A 17,092-nucleotide genomic window follows, 5' to 3' on the forward strand; every position below is an offset into this window, starting at 1 on the left:
AGACCAACACAGGAGGTTCAAGAGTTCAGAGCCTGCCTCAGCCAGATGATGAGCTCTCACCCAGCCTGGACTACATGAAACCCTGTTAAAAACGAAAGAGGAAGGAAGGAAGAAACAGACTGCTTTCAGCATTTGAAACTTAGCAACTTTTGTTCTAGAGCTGAGAGTCATGATTTGTGTATTGATGTATTAAAGTCAGTGAGGCTATACCCAATATTAATGTTGCATTCAGAAGTTCTTAGTTAAATTCTTTCCTTGATCTTCCCCACTTTTGATCAAAACAGGCACTATGTTTCCTCCTTAACAATAATTGAACCTACTGGAGACTAAATAGTGTTATCTTTTTTATGTTAAAAAAAATCTTTACAGAGTTTAATGAGTACAGCGAAAACTCTTTAACTTAGCTCTGCAATATCTGGCCCCCTTTTCTACATCTGGTTCCTTCCAGGCTCATCTTTCACTTGTCTCAAGTTCCTGTTTCCCTTGGCATGATATTTGTGCCGTTGATTGTCTGATGAGCATTCTCACTTCATTCTGTTTCCCTTGCCTGGCATGGACTTGCCCTACTCTTGACCTATCCAGATTTCAACATTCTTCTACAGTACTGCTTGTAAACCCTGTTTATTCCTGCACTGAATGGTTGTGTCTCCTTTCTTTAAACTTGGATAGAATTTATTGTTATACATTAATCCGTTCTAAACAGAGATGCAGTGTTTATGATTATCTCCATAAAGTACTTCAAGCTCTTCAGGTTTATGGACTTTTCTCTCACCGTCTTTGGTCACTAGCATGCTGCCTTATGTGTTGTGGTTAATAAATGATTGTTGGTCTATTTGTCACTCATTTGAAACACCCAGTGCCAGTAAAGTTCTCATTTATAGTTTTCTTCATGGCTTATTTCTCACAAACTAGAAAAGAATACTTTAAACTTAAGACCAGAGCCTGATAGCCACATGTGGCCTTGCTTTCCATCTTCTTTTCTTGCATGTGATTTTCATGCATTAATCTCTTGACTTTTGCTGTATTGGTGGGGGTGGTTAGTTCATGGTTTCGCCTCAGCAGTCATCAGGGAGTGGACCTTCTTTTTTGCGTGTATATGTTTATGTCACCTCGTTCAGGCCTTTCTCCATCTTACTGTAAGCACTGGTATTTGTCTATTCCTACCACCTGTCAGCTGGCAAAGAGCTCTAGTAATCCTCCTCTGCTTCCCAGGAATTAAATGGAAGTGCATGTGCAAATGACAAGTGCTTTGACCAGGATCCTGAGTGCACAGCTGGATTGCTACCGACCAACGTACAGTGGAAGCACTGAGCCATCAAAGCACCCTCTGGCAATATGTGGAGACATTCAAGTTATACATTGTATTTTTGCTGTAAGAATCCCCTTCTTCATAATCCTTGGAGGAAGTTCAAAGTACATAGTCCATCTAACTCTCTTCTGAAGGGTATTAAAGTTGGTTGAAAATAAGAACATGACTTAAATAATACATGATCAGTGTCTGAGTATTGGTAGGAGGTTGGAGTTTAGGAAGGCAATTTTAAAAGGGAGTGATGGATATTCTCTTGGCAAAAAATTATATATGCCTCATGTCACAGCTATAATCAATGGTAGAATTGTCTTGAGCCAACAGACACTTCTTTTCTACTGGATGAAGATTATTATTGTGTATATTTTATGTTTTGTTTATGTTATAAATTATATATGATTTATATTATATATAAATTATATATGATTTCAGAATAGATGGGCCTAAAGGACAATTATTTAAGACAACATTTGTTTCTTCATATCATTTGCATCTCTTGAAATGTTATTTCTCACTGTGCTCTTTGGCTTCCCCCACGCCCTTCAGCAAGCAACCAGTTTGTTGTGTACCGTTTCCTTGAATCATCTCCAGTAGAATTGTTTCCCTGCTGTTACTTTGTGTATCAGCATGTAACTCATGTAACCTTGGTGAGATCAGAGTTCTTATGTTTAGTGCCTACTTGGGTGAGTGTGGTGTTCATCTGTAATTACTTGCATGCCTCTGCGTAGGAAAATGTAAAAAGACTTGAAATCATTTCTCATTAGTCATATACATAGGCAGCGGTCACTAGTTATATCTGCGTGTACTTCCCAACAGGTAGATAATTCTGAAATATCATGCCATACCCTGTAAATATAGATTATTGTATATCAGTCAGAATTGAAACATACAAAACGCATAAATAGTTCTGTCCTCGTCATTTTTATTAGCAGTTCAGGCCCTACTGACATAAATCATTTCTTTCTGCTTGAGGAACAGTCATTCTTCCAGTATGACATTTAGAACTAGTGACACAGGAATTAACTACAGTTCAGGACCTGGATGACAAAATGGGTAGAGAAGAGTGATGGCTTCATCATATGGCGTTGTAATAGATTCTGTTATTTTTATTTCTTTGGTTCACCTAACTTACTGTAATCAAAGATATATGATTTGATAGGACTGAGTGCTTAATCTCTTTCACATTTAGGAGCCCCAGGTTTTGTATTTTTTCTCATCCTAAAAACCACCAAGATACAAACGAACTTGTCCTTTAAGGCCCAGTGCGTGTATTTCCTGTCTTGAAAGCTGGTTCTACCCTGTACTCTGTCCGTATGTTTCCCATTCCCTACCAAGGAAATTGTCTCAACTTTCTGCTTTAAAATACGAATCCTCCACGAACATCTTTGTCTTTGTGTTTCTACATCGTTTTCTGTGTACCCACATTCTTTCTAGCATTAGACTGTGTGTTTAGCGTGAGCAGGCATGGTAGAATATTTATCACCACACTCTGCATGGCTCACAGCTCAGTTTTTTAGTGCAGTTGGCTATGTTTGGAGTAAATGGCTTACACAGAGAAGGGTGTTTTATTACACTTTGTGGTTGTTTGCTTGCTTGTTTTACTCTGCAACTGGGGCTCTGGTGCCATGGCAGAATCATGGAGTCCAGTCAAGGCCCTGGCTAGGAATCAGAAGACTTGAGCTCTAGTTCCAGTTCTGTCACTGATCTGTCTTTCTACATGTCACCTAGCCTTTTCAGTTTGACTCTTCATTTCCGCAGTAAGGGGGTGCTGCCAGGCTTCTTCTAACTCAGACATTCGCTGGTAGGGCTATTTATCATGGGGAGTGGCGTGGCAGACTCTTATTTTCTCTCTGTACCACAGATATTCAGGAGCCTCTGCAGCAGGAATACAGATGTGGCCTGTCAGTGTAACAAAGACTATTCTTAAGACGAAATTGCTGGGCATGACAGCTGTCCAGTCCTAGGTTTGCTTTTGAGATGTCACTGTAGCAAGTGTTTGGCCACTGTCTCCTGCTCCTCATCTACATATGTGGCTGAAGATGCTGTTCCTGCAGAACTAGCACAAGGACCATTTTTCTTGTAATTCAACTGTCACGTAAGAGACTGCTACCATGGTTTCTTTCTGTGACCAAATGTTGCCAACCCGTTCAGTCATCCTTGGTGTTATTAATAGCCACGCATCACGAATGTATTCATGCCACTCTCCTTCATAGCAAAAGGAATCAATTTCTTGTTTTTTTTCCCTTTGTGGAACTTTGTGGTAGGAATTTTAATCATATTGTATATTGTATATGTCAAGTAAAATGTGCATTTCCTAAAGGAATTTTATACTTTATGAGATATTTAATACAACATTATTTTACCTCTTCTTTTTTTCAAGATAGAGTTTTATTCTGCAGCCCATATTTGCCTGTCACATGGTATGTAGGCCAGGCTGGCTTTGAACTCAAAGCCATTCTTCCTCTTCTGCCTCAAAATTGTGTTCAAATGTTATGGAAAAAAAATTGGTTCAGAATTAAGAAGTGTATCAAAATTACTATCCTAAAATCAGATTGAAGGTTTCTGAGACTGCATTTTTATCTATGACATAGAAGCCTCTGTCTTTGCTCCCTTAAGCTCTGACATCTTGTCTACCTTCCTCTTACTCAGCCATTCTCTTCCACCAAACTACCTTGAATAAATATACTCTTCTTTTGCAGTGAGCTCTAGAGATATATATCAGCACAGGGACTTATTGCAATACTAATCTCAGCCCGCTGAAACACTTGTATTCACTTTAATATGATCCTTTCACTATTAATATTTGCATTAAACTTTGGAAATCACTAGTCTACCTTTCTAGTTAAGTTTAGGCTAATGATAGTAAATTATCATTATCATTTTAATGTTACTTTCTCACTTCACTATCTTCTCATAGACACCTAGCCTCTCATAGCCTACTGTAGAAACATCCATATTAACATATAAGGCCAATAGACTAACAGAAACTGGAATGCCTTTTTGGCATGTTCTCCCACATTTCCCAGGCTAAATAGTGTTCCAGTCCAATGTTGAGCCCATCTAATCTGTTCTTAACATATTTCTGCTCAGGCCAGGTTCACTGCTCTGTCTCCACCCACATCCACATCTCCTTATCTAAATGGTATCTCTTGCTGCTCCAGCCCACAAAACAACTTTCACAGTCTCCAGAACTGCTGAGGCACAGTGCCGTGTTAGCATAATTGCCAACTGTGACTGCTGTTGCCTGAGGGTTTGCTCTGTGCCCAGCACTGTGTGGAAGCTCATGGACCATGCTGTCCATGCCCGCTTTACAAACAAGGAAATATCTTGAGAGGTCAAAGGATTTGCTCCAGACCACCAGCTGGTTAGTAATGGAACCAAGATTCAGAGTCAGGCAAGCTGACTGCAGTTTACATTCTCAGTCACTTTCTGTTTCTCTCAGCAGTACCAACATTCTGCAGGCGGGGCTATGCCTTTGTATCCCCAACAACACAAGAAAGGCAGGCATGTTGCCCAAAATGTGTTCTTGATAAACCGGCTGCATAGTTGTGCAGCTCTTCCCTGTTCCTGTGAATTGGTTTGGTTTGGTTTTGACTGTTGAGATTTCATCTGATTATCTGCAATATAAACAAAAGGCACTGTTTACAAAAATACACACAAAGGGAGCTGAGACAGCATTTTATCATGTGAAAACCTGCAAGCATTCAAGTTCTGGATGCTTTGATAGGAATGTGAGTGTTACACGCCTTGCCTGGGGAATTCTAGCACAGTACCAAAATATCTTTTAAGTGCATTGCACAAAAAGCATATTTGTAAAACTGTTGAATGGAGGTAGACTTTTGGCTGAGGTGAACATGCGAACCCATTTATTCTCTGTCCTCATAAGGCAGATTTGTTATAAGACTTTTACTCTGTTGCAGTGAGCTCAACATTGTGGCTTCTAATTTCTACCTTGCTGGCATTCTCTATTCTTTTCCCCTTCTTGCTTGAAGCCTGCTACTAGAGAAAAGCAGAGCAAACTTATAATCACATCCTCCATCGACTTGATGCGAAGCTCTTTCATGTGTGTTCTTTCCCCTAGCTTCTGCCTGTGTAACCCTTGAGCCTACTGATGGCCTTTAAAGATTCTGGTCTCCCCAGTCCCCAAGACAATCTCAGGTGACACAGGACAGTTGTATTGTATTCTCACTGCCTTTACTGTCTCTCTCTTCTTGTCTCCTTATCACTCTCTTCTGTCCTCCTCAACTTTGGCACTTAGAATTGTACAACCTCAGAACAGGTTACTGGTGGACAGACATGCAGCCTGTAGTTTCCCATCATCCTCCTTTCTTTCTCTGCCATGTGTTCCATATCCTCCATTGTGTTCTTCTCAGCAGCTAATAATCCCCAGGAGTGGTTTGACTACTTTCCCTTCCTCATTTTCACTTATGCCCATTGTTGGTTTTGCTGCAGGCCCCAAGCTTCTAAGTAGGCTCTGGCCCATCTATCAACTTGGAAATTTGCCAGTCTGAGGGCTGAGTTTATTGTATACTTGCCTTCATTCTCTCGTACATCTACCCCTCTCTTCAGACACAACATCCATCCTATGATCAATTAATGTGTGTGTGTATGTGTGTGTGGGGTGGGGGGAGAGAGAGATATCTACCGTGAACTCTGCTACCATCTTTCTGGATCCTTTTGCACAAGTCTCCAGCAGCCTGCCTTGACCCAACTGTGGGGTTACATTCACATTCATATACAGACTATAATCTTTACCTCAAACAGTAAAGTTTGGATTAGCCAAAGCCGTCTTCTGCAGTCAGTTAACTTGCCCTGAGCCTGGGTAGTTGGAGAATACTTTCTTTTCCCATGTATGGCCTGATGTGCTGTACCTCTGGTCATGCCATACATACCCCATTGTTTCCAGAAGGGCTTGAGCTCGGCTGTCTTCACTTGCCTCCTACAGCATCAGCAAACATAACCATCCTCCTTCACCCCCATTCCTTTGGCCACACTCTTCTGACAAGATGCAGTATTCTTGGTGTAACACGCTTTCTCAAGACAACCCTCTGTAATGGCTCATTCTCTGGTGGTTCCAGACCCTTCTAATTACGGCACACTGAGGTGGTTCTGACTTCTGCCTTGTAGAGAGCGTCTCAGATTCTGCTTAGGGCTGGTGGCTAGCTCCTCTTCACCTGCAGTCTACTCTCTTGTCTCTCCTTCTCTTTGTTTTTCACCAATTCTTCTCTTCTGTGCTCGTCTCATTCCTCACCTACTCTGATGGAAAATGTTTCTTTATCTCCTCTCCTTTTTATAATGTCTTTCCCTGCTACAGATCCATGTAGCTCCCCTAGCCTAGACAGCTGCTAGCCCTGATCTCTTTCCAATTTTCTCTGTCCTTTCTGGGTTTGTTGTCAACTTCCCATGGCATTCAGCTCTCGGAACCCTGTTTTTTATTCTCCGTCTCCTCCAGCTTTCTTAGCACCACATGGCTCCATGGACAGTGCCCACGGTTTCATTTCGTTCAACAATGTCTACATATCAACTCCTGAGTCCTTATGACCATTTTCCACAGCAACTTCAATATCTGCCTATTTCCCAGACTCAAGAATATATTTCCTGATTTAGAAATACCGGTCTGATAATAATGGGAGAATAGACTGAACTCATAGTTAAAATATCTCCAGCACTAGTAGACAGGTATTAATAAGGAGAAAATTCCATGGGGCCCACCCCTAGACAGAGAGCTATAGGTAACTAATGGCTGCTGGGAGAAAAAGAATTAGTCTCTTCCAGGTATGAGGCCCATCATTGGTTATGTGATACAAAATGGTCAGCCTTGAATCATATTCACACAAGCAAGACTAAGTGGACTCAGCAGGATCCATCCATCTATCTATCTATCTATCTATCTATCTATCTATCTATCTACATACATACATACATACGTATGTATGTAACAATTAGAATCCAAGAAAAGAGGCCATCAATTGAAGGAGAGCATACAAAGAGTTGTAGTGAGAAAAGGGAAAGAGGAAAGAAATATTATATTTTTAATTTAAATTTTTTTATTTTAATTTTATTTTTAATTACACTTTATTTACTTTGTATCCCCCCTCTAGTTCCCTCTCTCCTCCCCTCCCAATCCTTCCCTTCCTCCCCCTTCAAAAATTTTAAAATTAAAAACCTACAGTCCTATATTCAATGCAGCCTTATTCATAATAGCCAAGATATGAAACAATTTATATACCCATCAATGGATGGATGGATAGATACAAATGATTATGGTATATAACTATAACTATAACTATATATATATATATATATATGTATACATATATCTTCATGCCATGTTCACACATACACACAGATACAAAGCATTATGCTATAAATACCATTTGCCACAGTTTGAAGAACATTATACTAAAGGAAATAAGCCAGGCAAAGAAGGACAATTATTACATAGTATTTTTCACCTGTGGAATCTAACCATCATCAGATTGGTGGAAATGGTAGAGTGGTGGCTGCCGGATCCAAGAAATGGGCGTGTGTGGGTGGGATTATTAGTTAAAAGGATGACTTGTAGTTACAAAGAGAATACATCCTAGTGATCGAACCTGTCACAGGGTAACTGTAGTTAAAAATACTGTGTTTTTACCACAGTTCCTAGGTATTGTTAAAGCATATACAAACACAAAGGAACTGTGTCAGATGATGAGTATATTAACTAGCTTTATTGTGGAAAGAATTATACAAGGAATATATTAGTACACCATACTGTATACCAGAAACATATGATTTTTTTATATTACACTTCAAAAATGTCTATACAAACTTAAGTATTACTCAAGAGTTATGCCACAGGATATATAGAAATGAAAGCAAAACTTACAAGATGCTTTTCTTTTCAAATTTGTAAAGATTTAAAAAATTTTAAATATAAGATAATATTATGTTTGTGGTTGTTTCATTTACATTTGTGTCTGTGTGGCACATGCACAACTAGAGCCTGTGGAGGACAGAAGAGGGTGTTGGTGCAATGCTTTCCTGACCTGTCTTACTTCACATCCCTTACCACACACTCATGCCTTCAGAGAGAAGCCTCGTCTTGAGATGACACCAAGACTTATGCAAGAAGAGGGCAGGGCAGAGAAAGCAGCTCACCCATGCTCCCTCCTTAAGGAATTTATCTGGCCTCGCCAGAGAGACCATCTCGTGAATATATAACCACATGAATAAATGAAGTGAGCAAAAGAAAAAAAAAACAAGAAAAAAGAGTAAGTGTATTTGTTCAGAGTTTGCCCACCAGAACCACCTGTTAAGCTGGAGAGAGCAGCAGTTGGCTTTTCATTTTATGTTTTCCTATTACCAATTGTCTTCTTTGTTTATTTCCTTTGATTGTGTGCTGGGGTGTTGTATATGTGAGCTATGTGTGTGTGAGAGAGAGATGTGTGGCGTGTGGGGTACATGAGTGTGTTTATGTGTGTATGTGATGTATGGGGTGTATGAATGTGTGTTTGTGTGTAATATGTGGCATGTATGAATGTGTGTGATGTGTGGGGTACATAAATGTGTATGTGTGTTTGTATGTGATATGTGGGGTACATGAATGTGAGTGAGTGTGTGTGATGTGTGGGGTGCATGGATATGAGTGTGTGTGTGTGTGTGTGTGAGGTGTGGGGTACATGAGTATGAATGTGTGTGTGCACAGAGGAGGATATTGGGTCCCTCTTTCTTGATGTCTACTTTATTCTTTTTAGAAAGGTTCTCTCTGGACCAGAAGTTTCTGCTAGTCTAGCTGGCAACCTCCCAGGATGCACTTTCCCCACCCCAAATGCTGGGGCTATGGGCATGTGCAGCCTTGCCTAGCTCTTTTTCCATGGGTGTTGGGTATTCAAACTCAGATCCTATGCTTGCACAAGCAAGTGCTTTTACCCACTGAGCCATCGCACCAGCGCCCACTTGTCTTCTTTACAGGGCTTTTTATGTAGAGGTTGAGTACACATTTGCAACCTCTTCGTCTGTCTGTCTGTCTGTCCATCATCTAGTAGAGAGGTCTTCAGAGACTAGATTTTTCATGCTGCTGCTGTTATTCATTCTTTAGGATACAAGTTTGTCATGACCACGAGTGACTAGTTGTGTTTTTTCTGGCAGCAAGTTTCCACAAATCCGGTGGTTTGGGGGGTAAACTGGACTTACTTCTTCGGGGATGGTTGTTTCACAGGCTTATTTGTCTTGGCTTTGCCCAAAGGGTTCACCTAGACTCTCCATGGTTAGAGCCCATTGCCAAGCGTGCTCCCTTAGCTAGGAACGCAAGATCGATAACAGTATATATTCCCATGTTAAATCCAGAATCTTGGACAAGGTCAAAAAATATTTTAATGTGAATTCCATCCTCAGTCATTTTTACTGCCAAGCAAACTGCTGTCTTGTGTAGACACTGTAGGCTAGCACAGTATGTGGTCCATCAGCTTTGCTCGCTTTTAGTCTCTAGTTTTTATTACAGTCCTCAGTTTTTGCTTTAAAGTAGAATAAATCAAACGAGTTCTAGTAGGTAGGTTTGGCTTTCTCTAATGACTTCAGCTAACCGAAATATGCCTCTTTACGTGAAAAAGTCAGTGTGAGTAATCATTAATTTTGCTGACAAAAGAGGCATTTTTAATTTTATTTGATGAGTGAAATAAATTACTTTATCATAAATTAAATGTGAAATAAACATATGATCTGCTCTCGAGATAAAAAAAAAAAAAAACAAATTGGGTGTCCAGCACACATGTAGTAGATCTCTTCGTCCAGTTGGTGGTGCTAAGAACTCTGATTTAAAACATATATGTACACACACACACACACACACACACACACACACACACACACACACCACTGACTGGAAGGAGAAGGTAAACCTGAAGCCTTTCTTACTTAATAAATGTTATTTTTACTAGGTTTTTGAAAATTTAGCATAAAATGCGTATGCCCAAATTACGTACTTCCCAGGGTTTAGAAATGGATCAAATCTCTCAGATGACCAGCAAAATACATTTGTAGTAAATTCCTGTGTGGAGATAATTGGCCCACGTTAATGCCCACATACTGGAAATTGCAGGGTTGTGTAACATCTAACTCCATCCTGCAACAGCCCTTTGAGCCTGCTCGTCTGGAGGAGAGGCATATGGCCAGCAATGGAAGCTAGAGAAGTGGTGTCTCTGGTCACGTTTATGTGCTAAAGTTAGATTTACAAATGCTGGCTTGCACTGTTGCTGTTGGGAGTTTTCTTTCCTGTAGATACATTCCCATGACAGCAGTTGCCTTGCTTTTCTGGGGTGAGGTTTGTTTCTTTCACCCTTTAAGTCCTTGCTTAAAGCTCTGGTGAGATCCATATAGAGCAAGTGTGTTGCCCAGGCTGGCCCTGCTTTGAATTTCCCTGCACGGCTCATAACTGCCTGCCGGCTCCTCAGCTTCTTTACCGCCTGGCTTCCCCAGAGGCGGCATAAGCATTCCGAGTTCAGGACCATGAGGGCAGGTGTACCTTTGGTGTTGTTCACCTTGATGCTCCTGTGGTAGTACACAGAGATTCACTTTCTTTGGTTCGGCTAGCAAACCCTGAGGACTAAGCAAGGGACAGGAGGCCTTCCTCATGTCTAGGGACTGTCATGCTCCACACCTGAAAAGTGATTTTTTTTTTTTATTATTATTTTTAAGGTCAAAAAGTCCTACAAAGCTGTTTGAGAGATATGCCCAAAAAGACACTGCCGTGGTTTTTGTCTTGGTTCCAGACAACTTCCTGTTCCCCACAGGGATGTCTGTGTATCTATGTGAAGCTGGTTAAGGCTGGAGAAGGAGGTGCCCGCTTACTACAAGGGAGAGCAGGTGGCACTAAGAGTTTGTTTGGCTGCCCAGTTATTTGTTCTACAGAATTTTATTGAGCTGTGCCCTGGGCATTTACATAGATGAACTCTAGGAGAGCCTGAACACATCTGAGTCTGTGGGCCTAAAGAAGCAGGACGCTGCACAGAGATGTAGCACAGTGATTGAGTGCTTGCCTAGCATGCATGAGGCTTTGGGTTCAAACCTCAGTCACTCCCCCCCCAAAAAAAATTTACAAAGCTTCAAGATCTTTCCACCGTGTGGAATTCAGTAGGTAGTCCTGGCGCTTAAACTTAAAAACTTATTATAAATTAATAAAAATAGGTTATAGGATTATCTGTCATTTAATTGAACTGATAGTTTTAGTAAACTTCCTGTGTTTTGGTTCGAAAAGTTGAAACAAAAGAAGGTCCTGTCAAATGATAATCATGAAACACCATCAACTTGGCACTTTGTGAAGTTAAAAACACAAGAGTCGGGCGAACCCTTTTTAGGAATAAGCACAGCTAATGTCTTTATTGTAGAGTCTGATCTTTGAGATTTGGCCACAGCACCTTGGAGTTGAATGATGGAGATGCTTATGAATGAATCATACACACCATCTCATTTCACAGCTCGGAAAATGGAGGCTGAACTAACGCTTATGTCTACCCAAGGTCAGGTGGACTCCTAACTGCGATCAACTGATTTGCAATTCTACAATACTGTGTTATTTTCCATCCTGACTTCCACACAGTGAGCCATTTTCACTGTAAATAAAAACAACTGATATTGTTCTACCTCAGTAAACCTCCATGCTAAATATGGAGTGCATTCCTGCACAATTAGCACAGTGCAAACTCGGACGGCTCCTGAGGCAGGTAATTAAGGAGTGGCTATATCCATGGTGGATCTGGCCAGCTAGGGGAGGCAGGGCACACCAAGCCCTGCATGTGCCGTTCCCAGCCAGAGCCAGGGAGCTGTTGGCTTGGCTGTCCCCAGGAAGCCGACAGGCTTTCATTTGTTCCTTGCTGGATGAATGGCATCGTATGCTGCAGGTGTACTGGTAATTTCTGAGTTTGTTCCCCACTGAAAATGACCTCATTGTTTTCTGCTGCTTTTCCATAATTATACAGCAGCAGGAAAATAAACCCACTCTGAGTACAGTCCGAAGCAGAAATCTTGTGTTCTTTATGCAAGTTTGATTTATAGACGCAAACGGCAGAGCGGAGTGACTAGGAAACATTCATCTTCCTATTGCTAGTTGCCATGGAAATGGAGTACACAGAGTAGTGTCATTCCAGTCCTGGTGATGTCTGCAGTAGTGTATTCCTTTGTTGTTCTTGTTTCTTAAGCAACTGCCTAGCGTTCTTCCATCATCACAATTAATCATGCATACAAGTTTTTTATCTTTCATTGCACATAGAAAGTACTAAAAAATGCATGACAGAAATGGGGGCAATTTAAATATCCATGTGGCTTTAAACATGCATTTGTAATTTCCCCTCTCAGTCCCATTGGAAAAATAGGTCATGTAAAAAAGAAAAGCTTGTATTAATGTACAGACGTTCCAATAAGGAGAGCAATGCGAACCTTTGAGGGAAAGCTTAAGGAATGTCACATTCTGAGGCCCCAGAGTTTCTACCTAAGTAAGTTCACATTTTAAGTAATGCTCTCCCCCACCCCACGAAAAGCTCCTGGAGAATTTATAAGCAATTTCTGTTTCTCTAGTCTCTTGAGTTGTCTGAATATCCTCAGTGTCTGCTAGGTAGTCATGGCAGATCTGAAAGACTAGGAGTTCTTTTTCTTTAAAGGCTCATAAAGTTCAAGAACCTATCATAGTGAAAATAAAGGAATTCTAGTATTCTTTTGTTTTCATCTTCTGCTTGAGACAGGGTCTTATTGTATAGCCCAGGCTAGCCCTGGGCTCCTGAGAGCCTCTGCTTCCTCTTACTAAGCACTGAGAGAATAGGTTGGGCCATCATGCCCAGACTTTCTTATTCTTTCAACTAACTCCACTCTTGTTGTAGCTTATATAGTTCAGAGTAGATACTGTGCCTGCTAATGAATGTGTAGGGGTCGTCTCCTGCCTTAGTTGGGGCTTTGGAATTCTGTTGGTTCTTTTAACCAACAGAAGGGCTAAATCCGTGATCCATTGCTTATTAGCTGTGAGGCCATTTACAAGAACCTCTTGCCTTGGTTTCCCTTTGGTAGAGTGGGTAGCTCTAGGACAAAGGAGTGTGTTGTTGGGACTTGCTGGGGATAATTCACAGGGAGGGCTCAGCTCTCGTCTGACACAGGGTGAGTGCTCAGCTACCAGGGACTGCTGTTTTGGCGGTGTGGCTGCTGTTGCCGTGACCACCTACAGCCAAAGCCTCAGGAGTAAGAGTCAGTCTGCTTTAGCTCCAGCCCCAAAGATACAGAACTGTTCCCAGTTCCACCTTCTCACGCTGATTGCCAGTGGTTTTGGTTTTTTGTTTGTTTTTTTGTTTAACTTGGGCTATCTGGATGTGTTTTTTTCTCAATGCTGATTATAGTAATGTTTATTAAAGCCAAAAGAGAAGCTGCTGTATGGGACTCTTTAATGTAAAAGTCCCACCCATCACCTGGGTGAAATCATTTCAGATTGTTTGAAATTTTTACGCGTGCATGTAATGTGTCTTGTTCAATTTACCTTCTATCCCCTCCCCTCTTGGGAATTACAATCCTCACTGTATAAATAACAGATTCAAGTGACTAACTAAAAGAAATGGTTTTTAATATATCATTCTGCAGAAGGGGCTGCCAGTATAGAAAAAGAGACAAAAATGGCCGATTTGGCATAGAGCAGTGTTTTGTTTGAAGTCCCCAACTGAGAGGTTCATGCCCTCTTTTTCTTATCAGCCAGGACTTTAGAGACTCACAGTCTAGCCTAGCCCTCTTCCCAAATTCTCCATCCTATTGGTCTAGGACACAAAGCCTTATCCAATGAGTAATTTGGGGCTTGAGCCTGCCCCCCTTTCTCATCATGGGATTAGTCACATTGCAGACTGCCTGTCATTTTCCAACTCTCAGAGTTCTGACACAAGAAGGCCCGGCCACCAGCTGGGGGAGAGGGTCCTCTGCCTGCTTGCCTGTAATTCTTTGTTGAACTCTGAGTACACCTCACACTGAAAATGGACCACTGCAATTTGTTTTTTACATATACTAATTCTTATCCTGTCCCCTCCTTCCTACCACTATCTCCGACCAGTGTCACATCCCCCTCCCCCAACCCACTGACTCCACTTAGTGCTACCAGCATGAGTGTGGATACAGGGCCATCTACTGGAGCGTGGGTAGCCTCTCAGTGGCTGCATCCTGGAGAAAAACGACTCTTGCTCTCTCAGGAGCCATCAATTGCCAGTGGCACCTCTGCTAAGGGTGGAGCTTCCTGACCATCATTACTCTTTATTCCAAAATTTTGTCTAGGTTGATAGTGCATGAGTATCATATAGATTTGGTTCTCTCTCTCTCTCTCTCTTTTTAATAGTTTTTATTTTATGTGTATGGTTTTACCTGTATGTAAATCTATGATCTGTATATGTTATAATGCCTGCGGCAGCCAGAAGAGGGCATCACATCCCCCGGAACTAACATTACAATCAGCTGTCAGCTGCTGTGTAGGTGCCGGGAACCAAACCCAAGGCCTCTGCAAGGGCATCCAATTCTCTTCATCACCGAGCTCTCTCTCAGCTTCATAGACTTGATTCTTGTAAGGAGCTATAGCTAGACCACATTGGAAAGAGTAGCTCATTCACAGAGGGCTGGGGTAAGGTTTCAGTGTTGTCCACAGAGCCTGAAATAGCTCTGCTGCCTCTGTCTTTACACACACACACACACACACACACACACACACACACACACAACCACGTGCACGCGCACCTGCACGCCCCTTTTCCAGCAGAGGCTGTGGCACTGCGTCATCTTTTCTGAGCTGGTGGCAGAGCATTCTCTGTTGAAATGCATGCTCCTTGGCAGCCCTCCAGGGCACACAGCAATTCCTATTTATTTGATTTAGCTTTTGTTTGGTTAGGCTTGTATTTTGTCTGTTTTGCTTTGTAGAGTTCTCTCCTCCCCAAATTTTCATGCTTAAATCCCTCGGACTTCATTTCTATTTGTTTTATCAGCTTGCTTCATAGTGTTGCTAAAACGTTGTTTGCTTTAAGCTATAACAAAATAGGTAGTCTTGGATTAATTTGTCTTCCCACGCCCAAGTCTGATCTAGATGTAGCATTGCAGATGACTAAAACAAAATAGCCTGTATTAGTAGGTTGCCCTTTACCGCTTGCTAATATTACACCTTGTGCTCTTGGTTTTCTTTGTTGAGAGATGTCTCTTGTGCTAGCTCTCTCTCCTCCCCCCCAACCCCCATCTGTCTCTGTCTCTGTCTCTCTGCAACAGGGTCTCACTATGTAGTCCTGGCTTTTTTAGAACTCCAAGAGATCTGCCTGCCTCCGCCTCCTGATATCTGGGATTAAAGGAGCATCCTGGCAAGCCTGGCCTTTTTCTTGCCATCTAATTGGTAGGCCATGCCAGTTCTAAATAAAAGCAGTCATTATTCTCTGTCATCCTTCCTTCTTTGTGTCTGTATCCCAGATACTTCACAACTGGACCCCCAAGATAAAAATGAACTCAACCTGCATGTCTTCTGGTGGTTTGCCATGTTTAACTCCGGTGCTTTATAGATGGCACCTGTTATTTTCTGGCTACACAAGTCAGTGGCTGAAATTGAAATTCTCTGTAGGCATTTCCAAATGCTCCTCAGAGCCTTCATTGTCAGTGTGTTTGTCATTCCAGTAATGTGGCCAGCATGTACTCTGTCTTTTGTGTGTTCCTCAGTCACTATAAAAGGGAATCTTGCCCTGTGCTTTTCTACTTCAGACTTTTATTTTCCTTTGTTTTGGAAACAAGTATTTGTTAACATCTCCTCCAGTGCAGACTCTGGGACTGTATGGAAGGAAATAGGACAGACTCGCCCTGCCCTCCAGACACTCTCAGTTGAGGAGATACAGGTAATTAGTGTCCAGGGTCGGTAACTCTGAAGGTGAGTGCAAACCGCTGAGGGTAAGGTGCTGACTGAAGACCTGGCAAGCCAGGTTTCTGCATGCTCCCACCCCATCATTGTCTTCTTTGAGGAGACAATTAAATGTGTGGTTCTACCCACCGTTGTCTCGGCTCCAAGTCTCTCCTGCAAGGTTAATCTCAGCTGAGAGATCATCCAACAAATTATAAATCTTTCTTCAAGAGATATTTTCTTCCTCTGGCAAACAGCTTCCTCCTCCTCTTCTCTCAGTAGAAGATTCTTGGGGAAATTCTGATTTCCCAGGGCCTAGTGTTTTAATAGTCTTATAGCCAAAGAAAGGAGTGCAAATATTTCTTCAGATGTCTCTTCAGAACACATTCATTCTTCCCAGGCAAGACCAGTTACAGGAGATGAGAGCAAAGCTGGCTTCAGAGGGAGCTCTGGTCAGTGTGAGGCCTATAGGATGGAATTGCCTGATTTGGGGGCAGAGCCTTCTGGGTAGAGTTCAGCAGGAAAGTGTGTATAGCTACCAGATTTTGCTATAGGTAATCGGTCCTGGAATACTCTTGCTTCTGTTTGTATAGTTGGGACAAATGATGAATGTAGATTAATCAGACTGGAGAAGTAGGCAGGGGCCAGACCATGAAGGGCATTCTAAGAGTTGTCAAAGACATTTGGCCTTTATCTTAACACTGGAAAGCCATTTACAGGTTTTAAGTAGTGAGCAAAAATGGCCACAGTAAAGAGCACATGCCCTTTGTGTTTGGTGTGGAGAATGGGTCCAGATGTGGTGAGAACAGCTCGTGTTGGTGAATATCAGGGAACCCCCTTCCCAAATTTAACCTTTGTTTTTACTCTCATTGTTTTCCCACCTTCTGTCATTTACCTGCTTAGCATGAGAACTCATCTCAGACTTTAGC

The 17,092-nt window shown here is 41.8% G+C and overlaps 1 protein-coding gene across 2 annotated transcripts in view; it reads left to right on the top strand.

Moving 5' to 3' along the window:
• Positions 1-17,092, top strand: part of Efcab11 (EF-hand calcium binding domain 11) — a 75,635-nt gene that overhangs the window by 33,670 nt on the left and 24,873 nt on the right. The window contains exon 6 of one of the 2 annotated variants that reach the window (XM_055592975.1): positions 1,213-1,460. The exons of the other annotated variant lie outside the window; for it this stretch is intronic. Within the exon in view, the coding sequence (XP_055448950.1) occupies positions 1,213-1,219 (7 nt within the window). The 3' untranslated portion in view covers positions 1,220-1,460. Of the gene's footprint in view, positions 1-1,212; positions 1,461-17,092 lie in introns of those variants that run through there. 2 annotated transcript variants of the gene reach the window in all.

Source organism: Psammomys obesus, unplaced genomic scaffold, assembly GCF_907164565.1.
Source record: "Psammomys obesus unplaced genomic scaffold, mPsaObe1.curated_primary_1811, whole genome shotgun sequence".
NCBI classification, from domain to species: Eukaryota; Metazoa; Chordata; class Mammalia; order Rodentia; family Muridae; genus Psammomys; species Psammomys obesus.